The following is a 19,374-nucleotide window of genomic DNA, read 5'->3' as shown; positions in this document are numbered from 1 at the left end:
TCAGACCTCCATCAGGGGGAGCTGTGAAAGTACTCACTCCAGCTCCCTGTTAGCAACCCGGGCCCCCTGGGACAGGGCACTAGGACTGAGGGGCCTGGGTCAGGCTGTCCCGGCCTTTAATTTTGTCTAGATTGGAGGGCTTTGGGGTTACATAAACATCTTGTCACCCCTCATTAGCAAGGCGGCTTCGAGCTTCCCCCTTCACGTTTTGTGCTCACAGTAGTTTATGTGTGTGCATTTTTGTCCGTATCCATGTGCAAGCTTTAATTAGACATGTTTTTAAGCATGGCTGCTCAAAGAGTTGAAGTATGTTCTGCAAAAGAAACAAACAAATAAGAAAATTAGAAGTGATTGCCGTGAAAAGTCTTTGTTTTCTTATGTGAGTGCGGTAGGCATCAGTTGAAATTGCTATTTTCGGATCTCTCAGGATTCTCACTCTGTTTTCAAGCATTGTTTTCAGGAAGTTTCTCCAAAGCTGCCGCGATTATCCTCTCCTAGGCTTTTTCACGCTGTCTTATCATGATCACAATATACAGTTGAAGTTCAACTCAAATGGCTGAAAGAACAGCAAACAAAGGAAGCAAAACTCTGAGTGTTTGTACGCTGGACGGTCTTTAGAACCCGAGTTATACTTATGCGTGATACATCATGGGCTTAAACTGTCCTCGTGCACACTTATTAAGGGATGAACAATTCATAAACACTGCTATTATGGGGAGAGTGTTATGATCTTGGCCTTGGAGAGTTCTTTTCCAGATCTTCATGAATTATGGCCAGACTGCCCACTAAGTATCAGGTTGGTGGTGTTCTCTGCATTGACCCAGAATGTAGTAGTGAGTAAAGCTGCAAAAAGCTGCCATGGTTAACTTTTTTTCAGCCATATTTCACTGCAGAGGAATTTGTATTTTTAAGATGATTTTATTATCTAGGCCAGTGGTTATCAACTGGTGGGTCACAACCCAAAAAGAGGGTTGGATAGGCTTGTGAATATCAATCAACATTACTAAATAACTAACCATTGTGCACAGGTTGGTTAGAAAAAATAAATATACTCATTAACTTTTAAAAAAGTAGAAAGCAGTTCCTTTTGTTAATATATTTGTCAGTTGTTCACAGCAAATACTGATAAATGCTATTCACACAAAGTATAAATAGAGGTGGGTGGAGCTAGAGAAAAAACCTTGGTTAGCTATTGTCTATTTGAACTCAGTATAAATAAACACGCTAATCGTTTGTAAAGACATTTTAATGTTAATAAAAAAATGAAGTACTATGCTAATTCACCACTTGATGTCCATTATATAATGTGGGCCCTAAAGCAAAACTAGTTGAGAACCACTAATCTTGGTATAAATAAATTTGCAAAAAATCTAGGCCATTTCAACTTAGACATGTTGACACTTTATGCTTTAAAAAGTTAGCAGAGACGAACCTTTGAAATGAACTTGGTCATTGTAAAACTGTTTCAAGTGTCCTTTAATATTTTGAAGACCCTCAAACTTTTTCACCAGAGAATCAAATGGCAGAAAAAAATCTGCCAATCACTCATTTCAAGGTTTTTGAGTTTAATGGATAAAAATAAATTCAGTTTGAAGTAGCCTAAATGGGAATTACTGATACAGTGGAGCCCCAAAAATAATAGGATGTACTTAAGCCATGCTTCAAATGTGGACATTACATTTCTGCGTACCTTTCATCTTATTTTTGAACATTTCATCTTGTTTTATCATTGAAAACATAACCTGTTTTTTTTTTTTAAAGCTTACTAGACATGTGGTATTTAGTTCTTTTAAATACTTACCACTTGGTTTTATACTTTGTTGTAATGCAGTGACATTCATACAAATGTCCATATACTTACAGTGTGTTGATGAGGGTAGTTGTTGATCTTTGACTAAAGCCTAAACAGCAATCTAGATCAGTGTCCCTTAGAGGTCTAAACAGAAACGGCATGCTTTTCCTTTATTAGTTTAGTGATTTGTCTTAATTATGGCACACCAGAAAGCTTAACAAAGCTATATTGAAGAAAGGCACAATGTTTTATTGAGGCAATTTTACTGAGGCAAACTGGAATGAAGGCCTTGTGCTCTGGGCAGCTACAGTAATAGTGCACGTCTGTGTCAGGCAGCTGGAGACACAAAGACAGCTTTTACCTTTCCTTTCTGCTTGGCTTTCCTCGCCTGTCCCCTGCAGCTCTGCATCAACAGGGCAAGCAAGGTTAATCAGTCATCAAGTAAACCCAAACTGACTCCAGGCCCTTCACTTTACCCTAACACACACATTTGAGACCAGCATTTATCAGGGCTAGGATAGAAAACATCCACTCGGGTGTCCCTCTCTCTGGAAGTTTTATTAGAGCAGTGTGTGACAGATCGCCTGCAATTTGTGATTTGCCTAGAGTTGGGAAGCACTTGGCAAGTGCCACTCAAGGGGTCGTTTAACTTACCTCTTCCCATGAAAGGAGAAAAATAGAGCCACATGGCTCAGTCAGCTGCACTTTATATGCATTGCTGTTCTTCCCAGAGCAGAGATGGATGAACGGAAACTAAAAGAAATCAACAATTCTGTCAACAATATTCAATAAGCCTCATGTGGTTGAGCTTTACATCCCTCAGCACTGTATATTGCAACAGAGATATTTATAAAATTGCTTAATGATGGTTTTATGAGGTTTTATGAATCATCCATATATTGTATAATGTTATAAAACAAATTAACCACATTTAATAAATGTATATTTAAAAAAATAATAATAAACACATTTAACAAATGGCCACAAATGAATGTTGTAATATGGAGAATTTAAATACATCTAATGTTAGAGAACAATATCAGCATTTATTAATTTTGGTTAATGTTAATTATTATTTTCATATTTTAATGTTAACATTTATAAATTAACAATAACTTAGAGCCTAAATGCTGTAAAAACAAAATGTTGTTTATTGTTAGTTCATAATACTTCATGCATTAAAGGGATAGTTCACCCCGAAATGAAAATTATGTCATTAATTACTCACCCTCATAAGATTTTCGTTCATCTTCAAAACACAAATGAAGATCTTTTTGATGAAATCTGAGAGATGTCTGACCCTCCAATGACTGCCTTTGCAACTACCACTTTTACATTTCAAAAAGATCATAAAGAGATGGGAAAACTAATCCATATGAATTGAGCGGTTTAGTCCAAATGATGAACAGATTTAATTTAGGCTTTTACTCAACTGAACCTGAATAACGCACAAGAACAAACCGCTTCCGGAAGCTCAAACATGCTGCGTAACACACGAGAATGAACCTCATTGGTTACTTAAAGTTATTAATTTTTTAATGAAATTTCTGTTTTAAACTTTTACATAAAGTAATTCAAACCGTTTTACTTTGTGGTACATACATTGGTGAAGCATATTTAATGTATTAATAGTGCACTCCTGTAAGTTAATAAAAAAGCTTTTCTTTTAATTGTTATTACTGATGGTCATTTTTTCTTTATATTCCATTTTTGTTTAGCAAGTTTCCAGTCTGACGCACTGTTTGAGTATAACAGTTGTTGTCCATCACAGCAAACTCCTGGCAACATTAGCTCCCGGCCATTAGGTTTCTGCGTGAGAGTCTGGCGCACCCAGATAAACGGCCGACCCATATGCTGTTTCCGTCTGCCAGCTCACTCTGTACTCTATTGCGTCATTCAGCATTATACACTCCAGCTACTGTTTGTTTATCCATTTCATTAGCCCAAGGTGAGCAGTACCACATGTGTCAGGCTTTGCTTAATACCTGAGGAAATGAATTGGTTCCTTATCAGATGGGGGAATCATTGTATTACTGAATTACATTATGCAGAGTTGGGTCTGGTAATCTGGCTCGGGCGCTGTCGGGTGCTGGTGGAAGATTTATGACTTAATTATCTTCAGAATTGCTTTGGCAAACTCCTGTCGGGCCACCAGAGACCATGATGCCACCGGCAGCCTCTAGAGAAAGTGGCGATACAGAGTTAGATGATTCTATTGCCATGTAATTGAGAAGTGCACGCTTGTATTTTACTGTCTTGACCTTATTGCAGAGAGAGACATTCATATCTGTATTCAATATGGACTCACTTCAGTGAGGCTTTCAGATGGATGTCGATTACCACCTGTAATGCAGAAGAGCTAGCCTGCTGGGGTTTTTTTCCACCTCGGACATGGATCTTTCCCCGAGAAGGCTGCCCTTTTCATGCCGTGCATCACAAATATAAAGGAGGTGGCCGGGTGGGAGCACTGTGACAGAAGGTGGCAGAGAGGGCACATATGGAAGGTGCCAGGTGGGGTCAGGGGGCAGCCGGGCAGGAGACTGCGCCGGACACCTGGAGCACTGGCAAAGTCCAAAATCACAGCACTCGTCCTGTCACATGCTGTTGCATACTAATCATATCAGGTGTCATTGGAGGAAAGTAAAAGTTGTTTCATATGCATTAGCCAGGGAAAAGGCCTTCATAAGTATGCAGGGCAGGCCGCAGGAGCTGTTGACTATGCAGTGAGCAGTGCATAAAATATCCATTTCATTATGCATGTGTACAGAAAAAAACTACAATATAAGTGCATTATTGTCATAAGTTTGAAGTCTTGCCAATTACAAAGGATTTGATGGTTAAATATTCTGCTCATACATCTAACAACAGTAAATAAAATACAACAGTGATTTGGTGTTTAAATCACTGTTGTTTAATCAAGGCTAATAATATTCACAAAGAACAGTGTATTTTTCAGTGACAGGTGCACAGACTCAATTAGATGTTGATTTATTGCTGGAAAAGTTAACTGTGTTTTTGGTAAATATAAAAAAAGAACAAAAAGTATAAACAAATGTCCAGTGTAATTTGTATGAAACAGCTGTTTGATGACCCTTAAAGGGTTAGTTCACCCAACAATGAAAATTATGTCATTAATGACTCACCCTCATGTCGTTCCAAACCCGTAAGACCTCCGTTCATATTCGGAACACAGTTTAAGATATTTTAGATTTAGTCCGAGAGCTTTCTGTCCCTCCATTGAAAATGTATGTACGGTATACTGTCCATGTCCAGAAAGGTAATAAAAACATCATCAAAGTAGTCCATGTGACATCAGTGGGTTAGTTAGAATTTGTTGAAGCATCGAAAATACATTTTGGTCCAAAAATTACTTTATTCAGCATTGTCTTCTCTTCCGGGTCTGTTGTCAATCCGCGTTCACGACTCCGCAGTGACGCTGCTGACGTAAGACGCAGCTGACATGTTATCTGGTGCGCCCGAGCTTCGTTTACAGTCTGAGGGAGACGCACACTGTAAACAAAACAACCTTCGCAAATATGTCTAAGGATTTCGACACAGAGGAAGACTTGCATTTTTTGTCTCAGCCATATTTATTTGAAGCCGAATACACGGACGAAGAACTAAAAGTAATGGAAGAAGCTCCTACACAGCAGCAACCGCTGTCACAAGCAGCATCACTGCGGAGTCATGAATATGGATTGACAACAGACCCGGAAGAGAAGACAATGCTGAATAAAGTTGTAGTTTTTGTTATTTTTGTTATGCTTCAACAAATTCTAACTAACCCACTGATGTCACATGGACTACTTTGATGATGTTTTTATTACCTTTTTGGACATGGACAGTCTACCGTACATACTTTTTCAGTGGAGGAAAAGAAAGCTCTCGGACTAAATGTAAAATATCTTAAACTGTGTTCCGTAGATGAACGGAGGTCTTACGGGTTTGGAACGACATGAGGGTGAGTAATTAATGACATAATTTTCATTTTTGGGTGAACTAACTCTTTAAATTCGAGGTGTTAAAATATCCAACTAAGACCTCTCAGCTTAATTTCTTTTATTTACTTTTCTACTCCTTGCAAATCAATCAAATCAAATCAATCAATCAATTTGACACATTCAATATATCAAGAGACAGTAAAGAATTACATTGTTACAAACAAACCAAAAAAAAACAAAAAAAACATGAATGCTGTTCTTTTAACTTTCGATTCATTAAAGAATCCTGAAAAAAAAAAAGGTATCATTTTCCACAAACATATTAAGCACCAAATCAACATATTAGAACGATTTCTGAAGGATCATGTGACACCGTACTGGACTGGACTTGAGTAATGGTTGCTAAAAAGGATAACATTTAAATTTTAATATTTTACAATATTACTGTTTTCACTATATTTCTGATCAAATAAATGCAAAAAAAAAAAAAAAATTATTTCAAAAACTTAAAAAAAAATCTTGATGACTTCAAAACTTTGGATGATAGTTTACTGAATTTAAAAGATACAAATTTAAAATACCAAAACCCATTGAGGTGAATGAGTAGTTTGAATAGTGAGAAAATAAAGAGAGCATTTGTTGCATTTTTCTGTTTTTCATTCCTTTGCATTCACCTACAAAGTGTGTCGGAAGTGATAATGTACAGAAAGAGAATACGTCAAAGCTATGTGCAGAGAAAATACAAAGATATTAAGGTTTGTTTTGCAGCCCTACGATATAAGTGATTTCCGTAATGTGGACACTCTTGTCAGGTACTTTGTTCAGCTCTCAGTATCACATGATTATGCAACGTGGTCTAATGAGTATTCATATGTATTTTTATGTAAAGTGTGGTACTGCCACCACATACATTTACTTACGTTTGCATAGACACTGAAACATAAAATATTAATGTAAAAATTTATACAATCCTTATTTATTAGTATTGAAATTGTGGAATTAATATTTTGATTCTACTGTATTCAGTTGTCATATGACATTGTTTTCAATCGCATTTATTAAACGCAGTTTACTCATTTACTTGTGAAATCATATTTCCTTCTGTTCTGTGTGACTTCTGCTGTTAACTTGTTTAAAAAAATTACATAATGTTAAATACTACACATTAAAACGTTAAAATGAATAGCATTTCTGTAACCATTACTTATCATGTATTTTTTTATTTTGTTTGCCATGGTACACAAAAGGCATTTTCTTAGTATAGTCCTATGCTGTGACTGACAACAGAACCATAAAATACACCAAAAACATAATATAAAATCACAAAAGTAATCAGTTTTATTTGTGCTCTGTAATTTATACGATTGCAAGGAACAGACCCAAATTCAAGCCTTTATTCAGCGATCTTCATCTCCGTTCTCAGCAGTGACCAAATGCAACACACTTTTGACATTTTTGCAGTAAATTATTGTGAATACACTTGTCTGTCTGTTATGTTTTTCTTTACACATATTTTTAAGACATAGTTATGGTTAGGTTTAGGGGAAGGAGTGGGATGTTCAACTCAGAATATCTTTTTCATTCTATATTATTACTAAAATTGTCATTGTAGGCCAACATATATCTGTCCATTATGTTTTATATATTCTTTTTATATTCTCTGTAAAATGGTTATGTTTAGGATTGGAGGTAGGGTTTAGGGATCTAAAATGTATCTATAAAATGGTAAAAGTGCAACTATACAAATATCTTTATGATAAAATTTGTTTCTTGAGCTGTAAATACGCAATAATGTTTATGTTGTAGATCAATATGTCAAAAATGTATGCGTCTATCCAAACTTCTGCTAAAAGAATACTAGCTAAAAGTTGAACGTTTATTACAGATTGTATCTTAATGTATCACACAGATAATATGCAAATTAAAATGTTGCATAAATGTATAGATTTTTGAGGATCCATATGTGTGTTTCTGTAATTTGATTCCCTAGGTTATTTTTTTGGTTCAAAGTCCTAGGCTAAAATCATTTACCGGCTTGGGATCACGTGATTAGCTCACTTTTCTTGTGTTAAGTCTTGACCCAAATAAGTCATGGCAGGATAACACAATTGTGAGCTCTAATATAATTTGTCCTCCTCTCTGTTAACAGAAAGAGCAAGAGTTGAACAGGTTCCCTTGTTTAGATGCGATGTGCCAACAGTCCTCTGGTTGTCCGTGAAGATCACAAGATCTGTCTACATACATCATATTGACTATGCATCTATGCATAAAAGAAGGAATGCTAACGCGCGTCATTGGACAGCTGCCATTTGCAGACTTGCTCAGGTTTTCTCTAAACACTAGAGTTCCAGCAAAACCGTGCAGAGGGTTTCAGATTAGACTCAAACTCTCTGTAAGTGTCTGCAATCTTCTTAAGACGCTGAAGTGCCTATTTTTGAATTAGCTTATGGTGTGTATACGAGTACATTAATGCTTCAATCTTTTCCAGTGCAGATGGTTTAAAGCTTGATGAACTGAAAAGGGGGTGTGCTGCTTTACGGCACTGGAAACTCTGTGGAGACATAAAACCCTCAATCCAATACAGATGGGAAATAGGGACGCCTGCCAGACGCACTGTTTCTCTCTGCCTTTTTTTTTTTTTTTTAGGTCGTACACCATGCTAAAAGATACATGCAAATGCAGTGGGTTCTTCCCCTCCTTTCTGGCTCTCTCTGGACTGGAGTCTCGTAAATAGGGAATACTCGCACTCTATGGTCCTGCGCAGTAGAGGAACAGCAGCTGCTGTCAGATTGTGCTGGGAAAAGCTTGCTGTGGAGAAGTTTTACCGTAAAAGGGGCTCGGGGAGTTGACGGGGGTGGATGAAATTTATAAGCGCTGACCTGTAAGGGCTACTTCTACCAACCTTACCAAATCACTACGTCGCTCTTCCACACCACAGCTCTGCTACAAATGAGATCCACATGCCTTCCAAACCTATTATATAGACCCGTAGTGGAGAGCCAATGGAGTTGCGAGGACATTCCACAACAGTCAGAGACTTTTATATGATGATTAGGCTGAGCTTTTGGTTCTTTGCTCACTCGCTGTTCACCCTGTCACTAATTATCACTCATTCCACACCTAAAATTAAGAACTGGTTCTCAGGTGACACTTACTCTGGCATAATATGTATTTGTGTGTATATGTGTGTGTGTGTGTGTGTGTGTGTGTGTGTGTGTGTGTGTGTGTGTGTGTGTGTGTGTGTGTGTGTGTGTGTGTGTGTGTGTGTGTGTGTGTGTGTGTGTGTGTGGGCATTTTATGTAAATTAATAAATGTAAATTATCACTTTATTAAAACATGCTTGATTGAATTAATATTTTTTTGTACTGCCATTCAAAAGTGTGTTTTTTTAAACAAGTCTTTTATGCTCACCAAGACTGAATTTGTTTGTTCAAAAGTACAGTTAAAACAGTAATATTGTGAATGAAATATTATTGCAATTTAAAATAACTCTTGTCTAATTTAATATATTGTAAAATGTAATTTATTCATGTGATGGCAAAGCATCATTACTCCAGTCTTCATTGTCACATGATCCATCTGAAATCATTTTAATATGCTGATTTGGAATTAAGAAACGTTATTATCAATGTTGTAAACAGTTGTGCTGCTTAATATTTTTGTGGACACCATGATAGATTTTTCAGGACATTTTGATGAATAGAAAGTTCAAAAGAATGGTGTTTATTTGAATTTTTTTTTTTTTTTCTAACAATGTCTGAGTCTTCACTGTCATTTTGATGTATTTTTATGCATCGTTGCTGAATAAAAGTATTCATTTCTTAAAAAAAAAAAATCTTACTAACCCCAAACATCTTTTATGAAGTGTTGATTAACATATGGAAAAAATGTTTCACAATCTCTGCATTTTATTGTTTGGAATTTTGGGTGTAGTATTTGTTGGGATTCTAAGAAAGAAACCAGCATGACGTGGCTTGCTGTAGTTATAATGGCTAAGAGGCACTTCAGTTGGATCAGAGCTTAAGAATTGGATTTTTTGTGTTTGCAAGTTAATGCCCCATTACAGACCAATAAACTTATATGAGTGGAATAAGCTTGGTAAACCCAGTATATTATTTATTATGGATATGTTAGACGTTGAAGTTAAGATATACTGGCATATAGCACAGAATTAAGTCTCAAAGTATTGCAAAATAGTTATAAAGGGTGCAAAAACCCCAGTGTCTGCCATGTTGTGTCCAGAAGAACAGCCCATATAAATGTTGGTGCCCAGCACTGTGATGAATAAATAACCAATGAACTGTTTGGATATGTAAGACTCTATAAGCTCATCATTATTCCATCTAACTTTTAAACATGACCGTTCCTTCCATCTGGTTGTTTTCCTTAGCGCTCATATGCAAATGTTATCTCTTCCTCATGCTTATGTTTTCTGCACCTCACGCACAGAGACCGTGTGCGGCACATAGTGTGATCGTTCCAATGTGTCCGAACACTGAGTCTGCCAGGAAAATTTAAGCACCTAGGCTTGCAGATAAATAGTCCCCATCAGCTGTGGACAACCATGGAGAGCAATTGTGTGGAAACACTGGAATTCTGCAAAAGCAGAACAAACACTTTACTAGCTGTGATAATCATTACTGTGAGTGCACTTTCTTCACTAAGAGAGTTTTAAAGTTGTCGCTTTCTTACCCATAATGCTACTGTTTTCCTTTTGTTTGAACTGTGAAGCACCTAGCTTTCTGTGATAGAAGGCTATCATTCAAGGATGAGGAAAACATCCCTCAGTAACCGGAAAAGTGCAACAATCTGCCTTCTCAACTCTCTCAAATCAGCGTATGTTCTCTCCTATGAGCTGCTGTACATGCTCTGACTTTGTTTGCATTAGCCCATATTGAATTACCAGCTGGTAATTGACATGCTGGGTGCAATGTAAATGCAGCGCACAAAGCACATATGTCAGCATTTAAATATACACACATATATATATATATATATATATATATATATATATATATATATATATATATATATATATATATATTAGGGCTGTCAACGTTAACGCATTAACGCATGCGATTAATTCAAAATCCTTAACGTGTTAAATTAATTTAACGCAAAAAAAATTACTGAAGTATGTGAAATTGCGTCATAACGTAATTTACGTCACGCAGTTAGATGATCTTAAAGTCCATGCTGATTATATCAGAGATGGCAGAGAGAATTATTCATTCCAGTGTCTGTTTCGCTTTAAAACACGAACTCACTGTCATATTGTGTCATCGTAACTGAAGAGCGCGAGCCCTGAACGGAACGTCGAAACAACCCACCGCTGTATGGCCAGATGATATGCAAACTATGTTGCTCGGCTAAATAATGCAAATCAGCTTCTTGCTTTGAAAGTTTTGATGGATGAAGATTGCAATCAAAGTAAAGACGATTGCGGTGACGTACAGGAATTGTACATTAAGCACACATGAGTCCGTAATGTTGCGCATGTATCAGCATGAAATCATGTATGAGCGCTCTCGACGCACTGGTCGCACATTGTATTTATGCACAGACACATTTCAGTACATTCACGTTGTTTTCACACACATTCAGGATAATATTTGGATTTGTCCTGTGTATGTTGCTGTGTACTTCATATATATGCAGGTCAAGGCGGTTGGTTTAGGTTTTTTTGGCATCTCCATGTGGTCCTGTTCAGTATTGCAAGTTGACTTGTCTAAAATGTAAACAAGCTTTTTGCTGTTGCACATACACTGTGAATTCTGAAACGTTTTTTTTTTTTTTTTTTTTTTTTGGCTGTGATTTTTTTTTATGGGTGCTTTGGTGCACATAAATATATGAATTATATAAAAATATTTGGTGTCCTAGTTTAGAAAGACATTTTTACAAATTTACCTGAAAAAAGCTGAAAAAAAACATGTTTTGTGAAAATCACAGTTCAATCTGATGGTTTACTTGGCTGGATATGTGCAATGATGGCAAAATGGACACGTTAAAACAAGATAAATGGTGTATGCTTAATTTCACGATAAGTGTGCAATAAATTGCAATAAAAAAAAAATCTATTGACAGCCCTAATATATATATATATATATTCATGCATAAAGATATTCCTTTATGCTTCCCTGTAGTGGAAGCCTGACTGCTTGCCTTATTAGTGCTCTGTTGATACTGCATACCAGCATTAATGTTGATAAGATGCTAGCTGGTCGCTTGCCTTTTAGATCACAGCTCTTGGTTGGACCGAGCACGGCAGCGCATACCGAACGAGGATTCACAAGCCCTCCCGTAGTGCTCAGGGTTCTGGGAAGCCATTCATTATCATCTGACATGCATTTATTTACTGGCAGGGACAACAAGTCTATAGCTTGTTCAGCATTATGGCCAGCGTTTTCCAAGAAGAATATTTGGATAAATGAACACCCCGCTAGGTCAGACTAGGCCTGTAGTGATTATTATAATATTCTAATTATTATAAAAGATCATAATTGCCTGATCACAATTATTTGATATTATTTTAATTACAATCATAAATTGCCATTTGGCAGCATATGCCATTTATTTATTTATTTTAGTAATTTGTTTTTTGCAATAAAAGTTGTGACAAGTTAGAGGTAATTTACTTTATTTATCTTTGTATTTATATATATATATATATATATATATATATATATATATATATATATATATATATATATATATATATATATATATATATATATATATATTTATTATTTTTTTATTTTTTATTTTTTTTTTTAGTAATAATTGGGGGACCTTTCCTTTGTACAGAAGTCAGGTTGGACAAATTTGATTTTATTTAATATTTTTTATCTTTTATTTTATTTTAAACAGGGGACAAGTTATATTTGTATTTTATTTTAATTGTAATATTTGGTTATGTTTTGTTTTATTCGAAATTCAATTTGAATACATTACTTCTTAACGAGTGTATATATTAAGCCTATGCTTTAAGTAATATGAACAAAACAGACAATTAAATCATTAATCACAATTAACTGTATGACAAGATTTCATATTTGTGATACCCCTAGAGAGAAAAACTGCTAAAAATGAACAGTTCTGCTCTAAGCACTGGACTCGAGAGCATCTCTATCACCTGTGCATTTGAGACAGATTTACAACTCATTCTGGGCTCTCAAGAGTGGGAAATAAGCACATGAATAAGCCACTTAAGCTCTCCTTCAACCCCGGAGACCAAAAGCTCAAGCTGATAGTAGCGATGGGCTTTCCCACAGAGTGGCTTTTTCGTAGAGAACTGCTTGCCGGAGGAGAGGCCCGTGTCTTAACAGGCCTGAGCCTTGGAGAAGGCAATGGTCATAAATCCCGGCCTTTTCAAAGCCCACACAGCTCCAACTGCGTTCCCGAGCATCTCCATTGAGTTTTTCTGACCCGGTATGCCACGCTCTAATGCTTAATGGCCATTAGGAACACCCTGGACTTTTATTTCGGTAAAGAACAAGGAAACGTTCTTTTGTACAGCAGTCAGGTTAGACAAGTCCAACACAACAGAGCCACTAATAAAGGGTTTCACACTCTTTCCCCCGTAATTACCAAGCACGCTAATAAAAAATAAACTGTATAATTCACAAATTCAATGACACAAAATGCGAGTTGTGCTCACCATACTTGTAGAAATTGCACCTGGTTTTATTTGTTTTCAGCACACCAAAAAATTAGTCTACCTTCCTTTTGAGGAGAATATAAGAGAGATAAGAGATTTCAGGCTAGATTACATCATGCTGAGGAACCATGACCAATGAGTGAGACAGAGACAGAGCATGGCCTGGAAATTCCCTTTTCCACCTTGTTTATGTGGTTCAGCGCATTGCAATTTACATCTGTTTAATCACACACCAGGATCTGTGCTTTAATGACTCCATCGCTACAGTATATATAAAGCATGTCCACAACTTGTTTTGCATCATTTTTTAAATACTGTATATACTGTAACATGTCACTGTTTTGTTTTCCAGCTCCTTCTACGGTGTCTATTATGCATCAGGTCAGTCGCACCATTGACAGCATCACTCTCTCTTGGTCCCAGCCAGACCAGCCCAATGGGGTCATACTCGACTATGAGCTGCAGTATTATGAAAAGGTACCACATAAACACTCTTGAGCAATGTGTAAAACATTAAAGCATGTAGCTTCATTTAACATGTTCAAAAGCATGCTTTATTAATTCTTGGTTTTGTGAGGGTGACCTATAAATGCATAAGATTAAAGTATTTATTATTAATAATAAATATTAAAATAATAAAAAAGTAATAACTTTATTTGTTTGTGTTTTTTTAAATGAAGAGATATATAAAATTGTGTTAATGTTTTAAAGTTCCTTGTGAAAATGGTTGCTGGTGTACAGTTGCTGTTTAATTGAGGGTTTTGGCAGCTGTCGGACATGAATAGCGAATTCCTGTTCTGTCGAACTTTATTACAAACGCAGTCGCTCTGAAAAAGACTGTTGTGGTACGATCCGGATACCAGTGGCTAAAATAACAGAGATTTCACTGCCGTAAAACAAATATTTCAGTTACAGATTCCTCTCTGTCAGCGCGGGCCACAGAAAACACACACGCTAACTTGTGCTTGAGAAACACGCACACCCATATAGTATGCCGATATTCTTTCAGTCTCCTGTTTCGCTCGCTTTGTTGCGCTGGTTGACACACATAAGACAACCACACCCTTAAATACACGCATAGTTTAACAGATACTTTCCGTCTTTTCTTTCTTTGTAATACACACACACACACAAGATGACTGTCCCCTGGGCTCTGCTCCTGTTCTTACTCTTTCCTCGGTATAATTCCTTTCTCAGACAGTGCTGAGGACCGCCTGTCAAAACACTGCAAAACACTGCAGCAAAGCTCACATCACAGAGCTCAGAGATAGAGCTGACAGGAAAAAAGCGGAGCACTCAAGTAGTACATGTATTCACACACACTGAGTCCTACATTCCCTGCTTCTCATTCACTATCACTCTTTCTCTTCTTCGCTTACACAAACAGACACTCAAGCGGCGCGACAGTGGCCACAGCTTTCAGCCCAGACTAATGAATCGTGGCTGGCCTGAAAGTGTCAGCCACCGTTCCTCTGCCCAGCACCCTCAGTCGAGCTCTCTCCTGATGGGGCTTGATGAGATAGATAGCCCTGTTAGAGAGCCATATGCACACTTCTGAGTCTCTTGTGATGTCCTCTAGTGTGATTCATAAAATTTATGTCTTTACCCTTTTTTTGTAATTTCTCTGTTTCAGGACCAGACGGAGCATAATTCTTCCATAGTAAAGAGTCAAACCAACACTGCAGTCATCCGTGGCCTCAAACCAGGAGGCATCTACGTCTTCCAGGTCCGAGCCCGTACGGTGGCGGGGTTCGGACGGTATAGTGGCAAGATGTACTTCCAGACCATGACTGAGGGTGAATATCTAATCAAAATGATGATAACACAGTGGTTTATTTCCTCCAAAATCACCTCTTCAAATTTGGTATTCATGGGAATAAATTACATGCATATGGTTTAGCCCATCGTTTCCCCTCTTCTTATCTTTAGAGCAAGCCTGTGTGTAATTGACTTACTGAAGCAGATAGTTAATCTACTAATCTAATCGTCTAATGATGATCTGAGTTAGCATCTCCAAATGTTCTGTCCTCTTTCTGCTGCATGTCTCTGATTAGATATGAGGAGCATATTAAGAATGTGAAGGAAAATTGTAGGTAAATTGTTTTAATATTATTATTTTTACACATACACTACTATTCAAAAGAATGGGGTCAGTAAGATTTTTTGAAAGTGACAGAGAAGACATTTATAATGTTATAAAAGAGTTCAGTTTCAATAATTGCTGTTCTATGAACAATTTTTGTAAAATTCCACAAAAATATTAAGCAGCACAACTGTGTTCAACATTGATAATAATAAGAAATGTTTCTTGAGCACCAAATCAGCATATTAGAATGATTTCTGAAGGATCATTTGACACTGAAGACTGGAGTAATGCCTGCTGAAAAGTAAATTATCCTTACAATCAAAGGAATAAATTACATTTTAATATGTATTAAAATAGAAAACCGTTATTTTAAATAGTAATGATATTTCACTAAATTACGTTTTTTACTGTTTTTGATCAAATAAATGCAGCTTTGGTGAGCATAAGAGACTTCTTTCAAAATCATTAATCTTAGTGACCCCAAACTTTTGAGCAGTAGTGTACATACAGTATAAATGATAACTTGGACCAAAAAAAGTAAATTTGAACAAATGTATATATATTTTGAAGACTTGTAGTTAAAGATACACTACATATAAGTAATTATTATATTATAAATAATATTGTGGGTTGGGGAAGGGGCATTTAAATTTGTTACCAAAAATAATACTGTTTTGCTTATGTAGTTTTGGCCAATTTTTAGATTCTGTTCCACTTCCAAAACTCTGCAGTGGAAGAATGGTAGCTGAAACATGTCATTGGATGGCCGCCCATCGTTTTGCCCTTCCCAGATCTCCTCATTCAGAGGCAGCTGCTCACTCATGGCTCCTTACTCTCTAAGCCGCTTATTACAAGCGGAGAGTTAGAATTAGTCTGATCTATCCTCCCAAGCTCTCTCCTGGCATGATGAGAGACAGCAACTCAGCAAGGTGATCCAAACACGGATGTGTCATGCCAGCAGGCTGCGCTCATTTTGAGTGATTTAACCAAGAAGTTTAAAACCGATTAAAAAGGAAGTTACAGTGCAGTTGAATTCACATGAGATCCGATGAAGTTCAGGTTTTTGTTTACTTACTACATCAGCTTTTGGGAGCTCGGAGCAAGTGTTTAAATGTGGTAAAATCTGGTAGCATGCTAGCAGCGTACTTAGCCTCTGGGGTTGCAGAGTGAGCCCAGGGGTTTGTCTGCGTTGTGAACGAATAGTCTGTAATTATAAACAACTAGAGGAGAACCAGAAAACTAGGCAGGAAAGAAAGCGAAAAGAAAGTTCCCCAGGCCTTCCCAACATCCCAATCCGTCTGTCTTGCACCAACACACACCACCCAACACATTTCCTCCAACGCCTGCCCATATGCTGTTGGAGCCAAGGAGTCCAAGTGTACAGCCCCGTCTGCCTGAAGGTATCTTGCACAGGGCTTCCTGTCCCAGATTCCCCACTGTGAAAGTGGGGAAGTGAGGGTCTCTCACCTGTGTAGACATACACTGCAAGACTCCTGTGCCTCAGTGGAGCCTGAACTTGCTTCAGGCTGCATCAGATATAGAGACACACTGCTGGGTTTTGTCAGGAAGTGATAACTTTTAGATTTGTGTGTGTGTGTGTACCTACAGAGGAGTACAACACTAGCATTCAAGAGAAGCTGCCTCTCATCATTGGCTCGGCGGCTGCTGGTCTGGTCTTTCTCATTGCAGTGGTGGTCATCATCATCGTTTGCAACCGGTGAGTTCCTCTCGCTGTTTTTTAAACGTAAACCATTAGCATAGCTTTCCCCCAATTATACCAACAACATGTCAAAATCTCACACTTTTGTCCTCATTTGCGTCATTAGCGGACATTTACAGAGCAGCAAAGCTTGTAAAAAGTCTAATGACGAGGTTGTGTTAACAAGATGATGGTGGGCAGTAGTAAGTGTTGTTTTCAGCACCTTTTTAAACAGTACAAGTAGAGCTGTTTCCTTTGTTCCTGCAGACGTGGGTTCGAGAGAGCAGATTCAGAATACACAGACAAGCTCCAGCACTACACAAGTGGCCACAGTGAGTACTTAAGACTTGACAGTAGTATATACACACACACTATGTATACATCTAATTTGTATGCTGTCATGCAGTAGTTTGGGGTTGGTAAGATTTTTTTATGTTTTTGAAAGAACTCATGCTTACCAAGGCTGCATTCATTTTATCAAAAATACAGTCATTTTATTTTATTCCTTTGATATGCAAAGCTGAATTTTCTGCAGCCATTACTCCAGTCTGTAGTGTCACATGATCCTTCAGAAATCATCCTAATATACTGATTTGGTGCTTTAAAAAAAAAAAAAAATTTCTTACATCAATTTTGAAAACATGTTTTTGTTCAAACTGGGATACATTTTTTCAGGATTCTTTAATGAATCGAAAATTCAAAAGATTCAAAAGAACAGATTTATTTGAAATAGAAATCTTTTGTAACCATGAAGAAATCTTTACTGTCCCATTTAGTGCATCATTGCTAAATAAAAGTATTTCTTTCAAAAACAAAAATCTTACAATCCCCAATCTTTTGAATGGTGGTGTATACACAGCAGAAACAGCAAGCTAGCAACATCTCAAACAGGCATACAAATACACTGAAGATCCTTAAGAGAGTAAAGCATCAACATTTTACATACATCCATTTCATATACTTATTCTGTTACATACACACAAACACTTACTAATGCACTCTCTTACGCTTACCTCACACATCTCTACTGTATCTCTTCCACTGTCAAACACACATCTGTCTCAAAGTTAGACCGTAGTTTCTCAAGATTCATCTGTGAAATATTAATCCCAGTTTCCCTCGAAGTCTCATCAGAAAGCGCATTATCCACTTTCCCTACAAGCAATTTGGTTGTTTGTCTTTGTTCTTTTGCTCAGTTCTTTTTCTGCCACTTGTTTATTTTCCCATCACAGCAGTACACAAAGCTAATGCAAAAAAAGCTTAGTGCCAGGTGTTTCAAAGTTAGTAAGATCCATCAAAGATTAGTCATAAAAGGAGCAATACTTCAGTAAATACCGTCTTAGCCTCCGAGTGCTGTTCCATTTATAGAAATAAATCTTTAAGATTCTCTCGAGGCAATAATTTAAAGCTAAGCTCGGTTGCTTGCTCTTGCTCTCTCTCTCTCTCTCTCTCTGAGGGCTTATAGTTTATCTCTCTTTTGCTCACTCTGCTGAATGAAAATGGTCTGACACTTTTCCTCAAGTTTTATTTTTCTTTGCCCTTATCAATTTAAACAGCTTTTACGCAGTGTAATCAGTGGTAAAGGACTGCTGTAAATGCTGTATTTATTGAAATAATTTCTGGTAGAATGTGGGGCTGAAAAATCCTAGAAAATCAAGGTCAGAATTCATCCGTCAGTGCTGAAAAGAAGAAAGTGCTCAAATACTCACCTGTACTTTGTCTTGTTCACTCTTTCTTTCTCTTTGGCTTACTCAGTTTTTTAATCTTAAAGGGTTAGTTCACCCAAAAATTAAAATTCTGTCATTAATTACTCACCCTCAAGTCGTTCCACACCTGTTTGACCTTCGTTCATCTTCACAACACAGATTAAGATATTTTTGATGAAATCTGAGAGGTATATGACTTGTCCATAGACAGCAATATAATCACCACTTTCAAGGTCCAGAAAGGTAATAAAGACATCATTTAAACAGTCGATGTGACTACAGTTGTTCAACCTTAATTTTATGAAGCGACAAGAATAATTTTTGTGCGCAAAAGCAAAACAAAAATAACGACTTTATTCAACAGTCTCTTTTCTTCTCTGTCATTATCCTTACACAGTTGACACAGTAAGCACAGTGAAGGCTTTCTTGTTTACGTTTGAGGCTCAGTATTGGCCAAAGCTGATCACGAGAGCGGCACGACGCATATGTGTGA

General features: G+C 37.0%; 1 protein-coding gene across 1 annotated transcript in view; it reads left to right on the top strand.

Moving 5' to 3' along the window:
- ephb2b (eph receptor B2b) overlaps window positions 1–19,374 on the top strand; it is a 160,809-nt gene that overhangs the window by 122,790 nt on the left and 18,645 nt on the right. Inside the window, exons 6-9 of the mRNA XM_067388025.1 lie at window positions 13,743–13,867; window positions 15,024–15,186; window positions 17,085–17,193; window positions 17,443–17,507. Of these exons, the coding sequence (XP_067244126.1) occupies window positions 13,743–13,867; window positions 15,024–15,186; window positions 17,085–17,193; window positions 17,443–17,507 (462 nt within the window). The remainder of the gene's footprint in view (window positions 1–13,742; window positions 13,868–15,023; window positions 15,187–17,084; window positions 17,194–17,442; window positions 17,508–19,374) is intronic.

This window comes from Chanodichthys erythropterus, chromosome 6 (assembly GCF_024489055.1).
Source record: "Chanodichthys erythropterus isolate Z2021 chromosome 6, ASM2448905v1, whole genome shotgun sequence".
Taxonomy (NCBI): domain Eukaryota; kingdom Metazoa; phylum Chordata; class Actinopteri; order Cypriniformes; family Xenocyprididae; genus Chanodichthys; species Chanodichthys erythropterus.
This window is presented reverse-complemented; position numbering and strand designations above follow the sequence as displayed.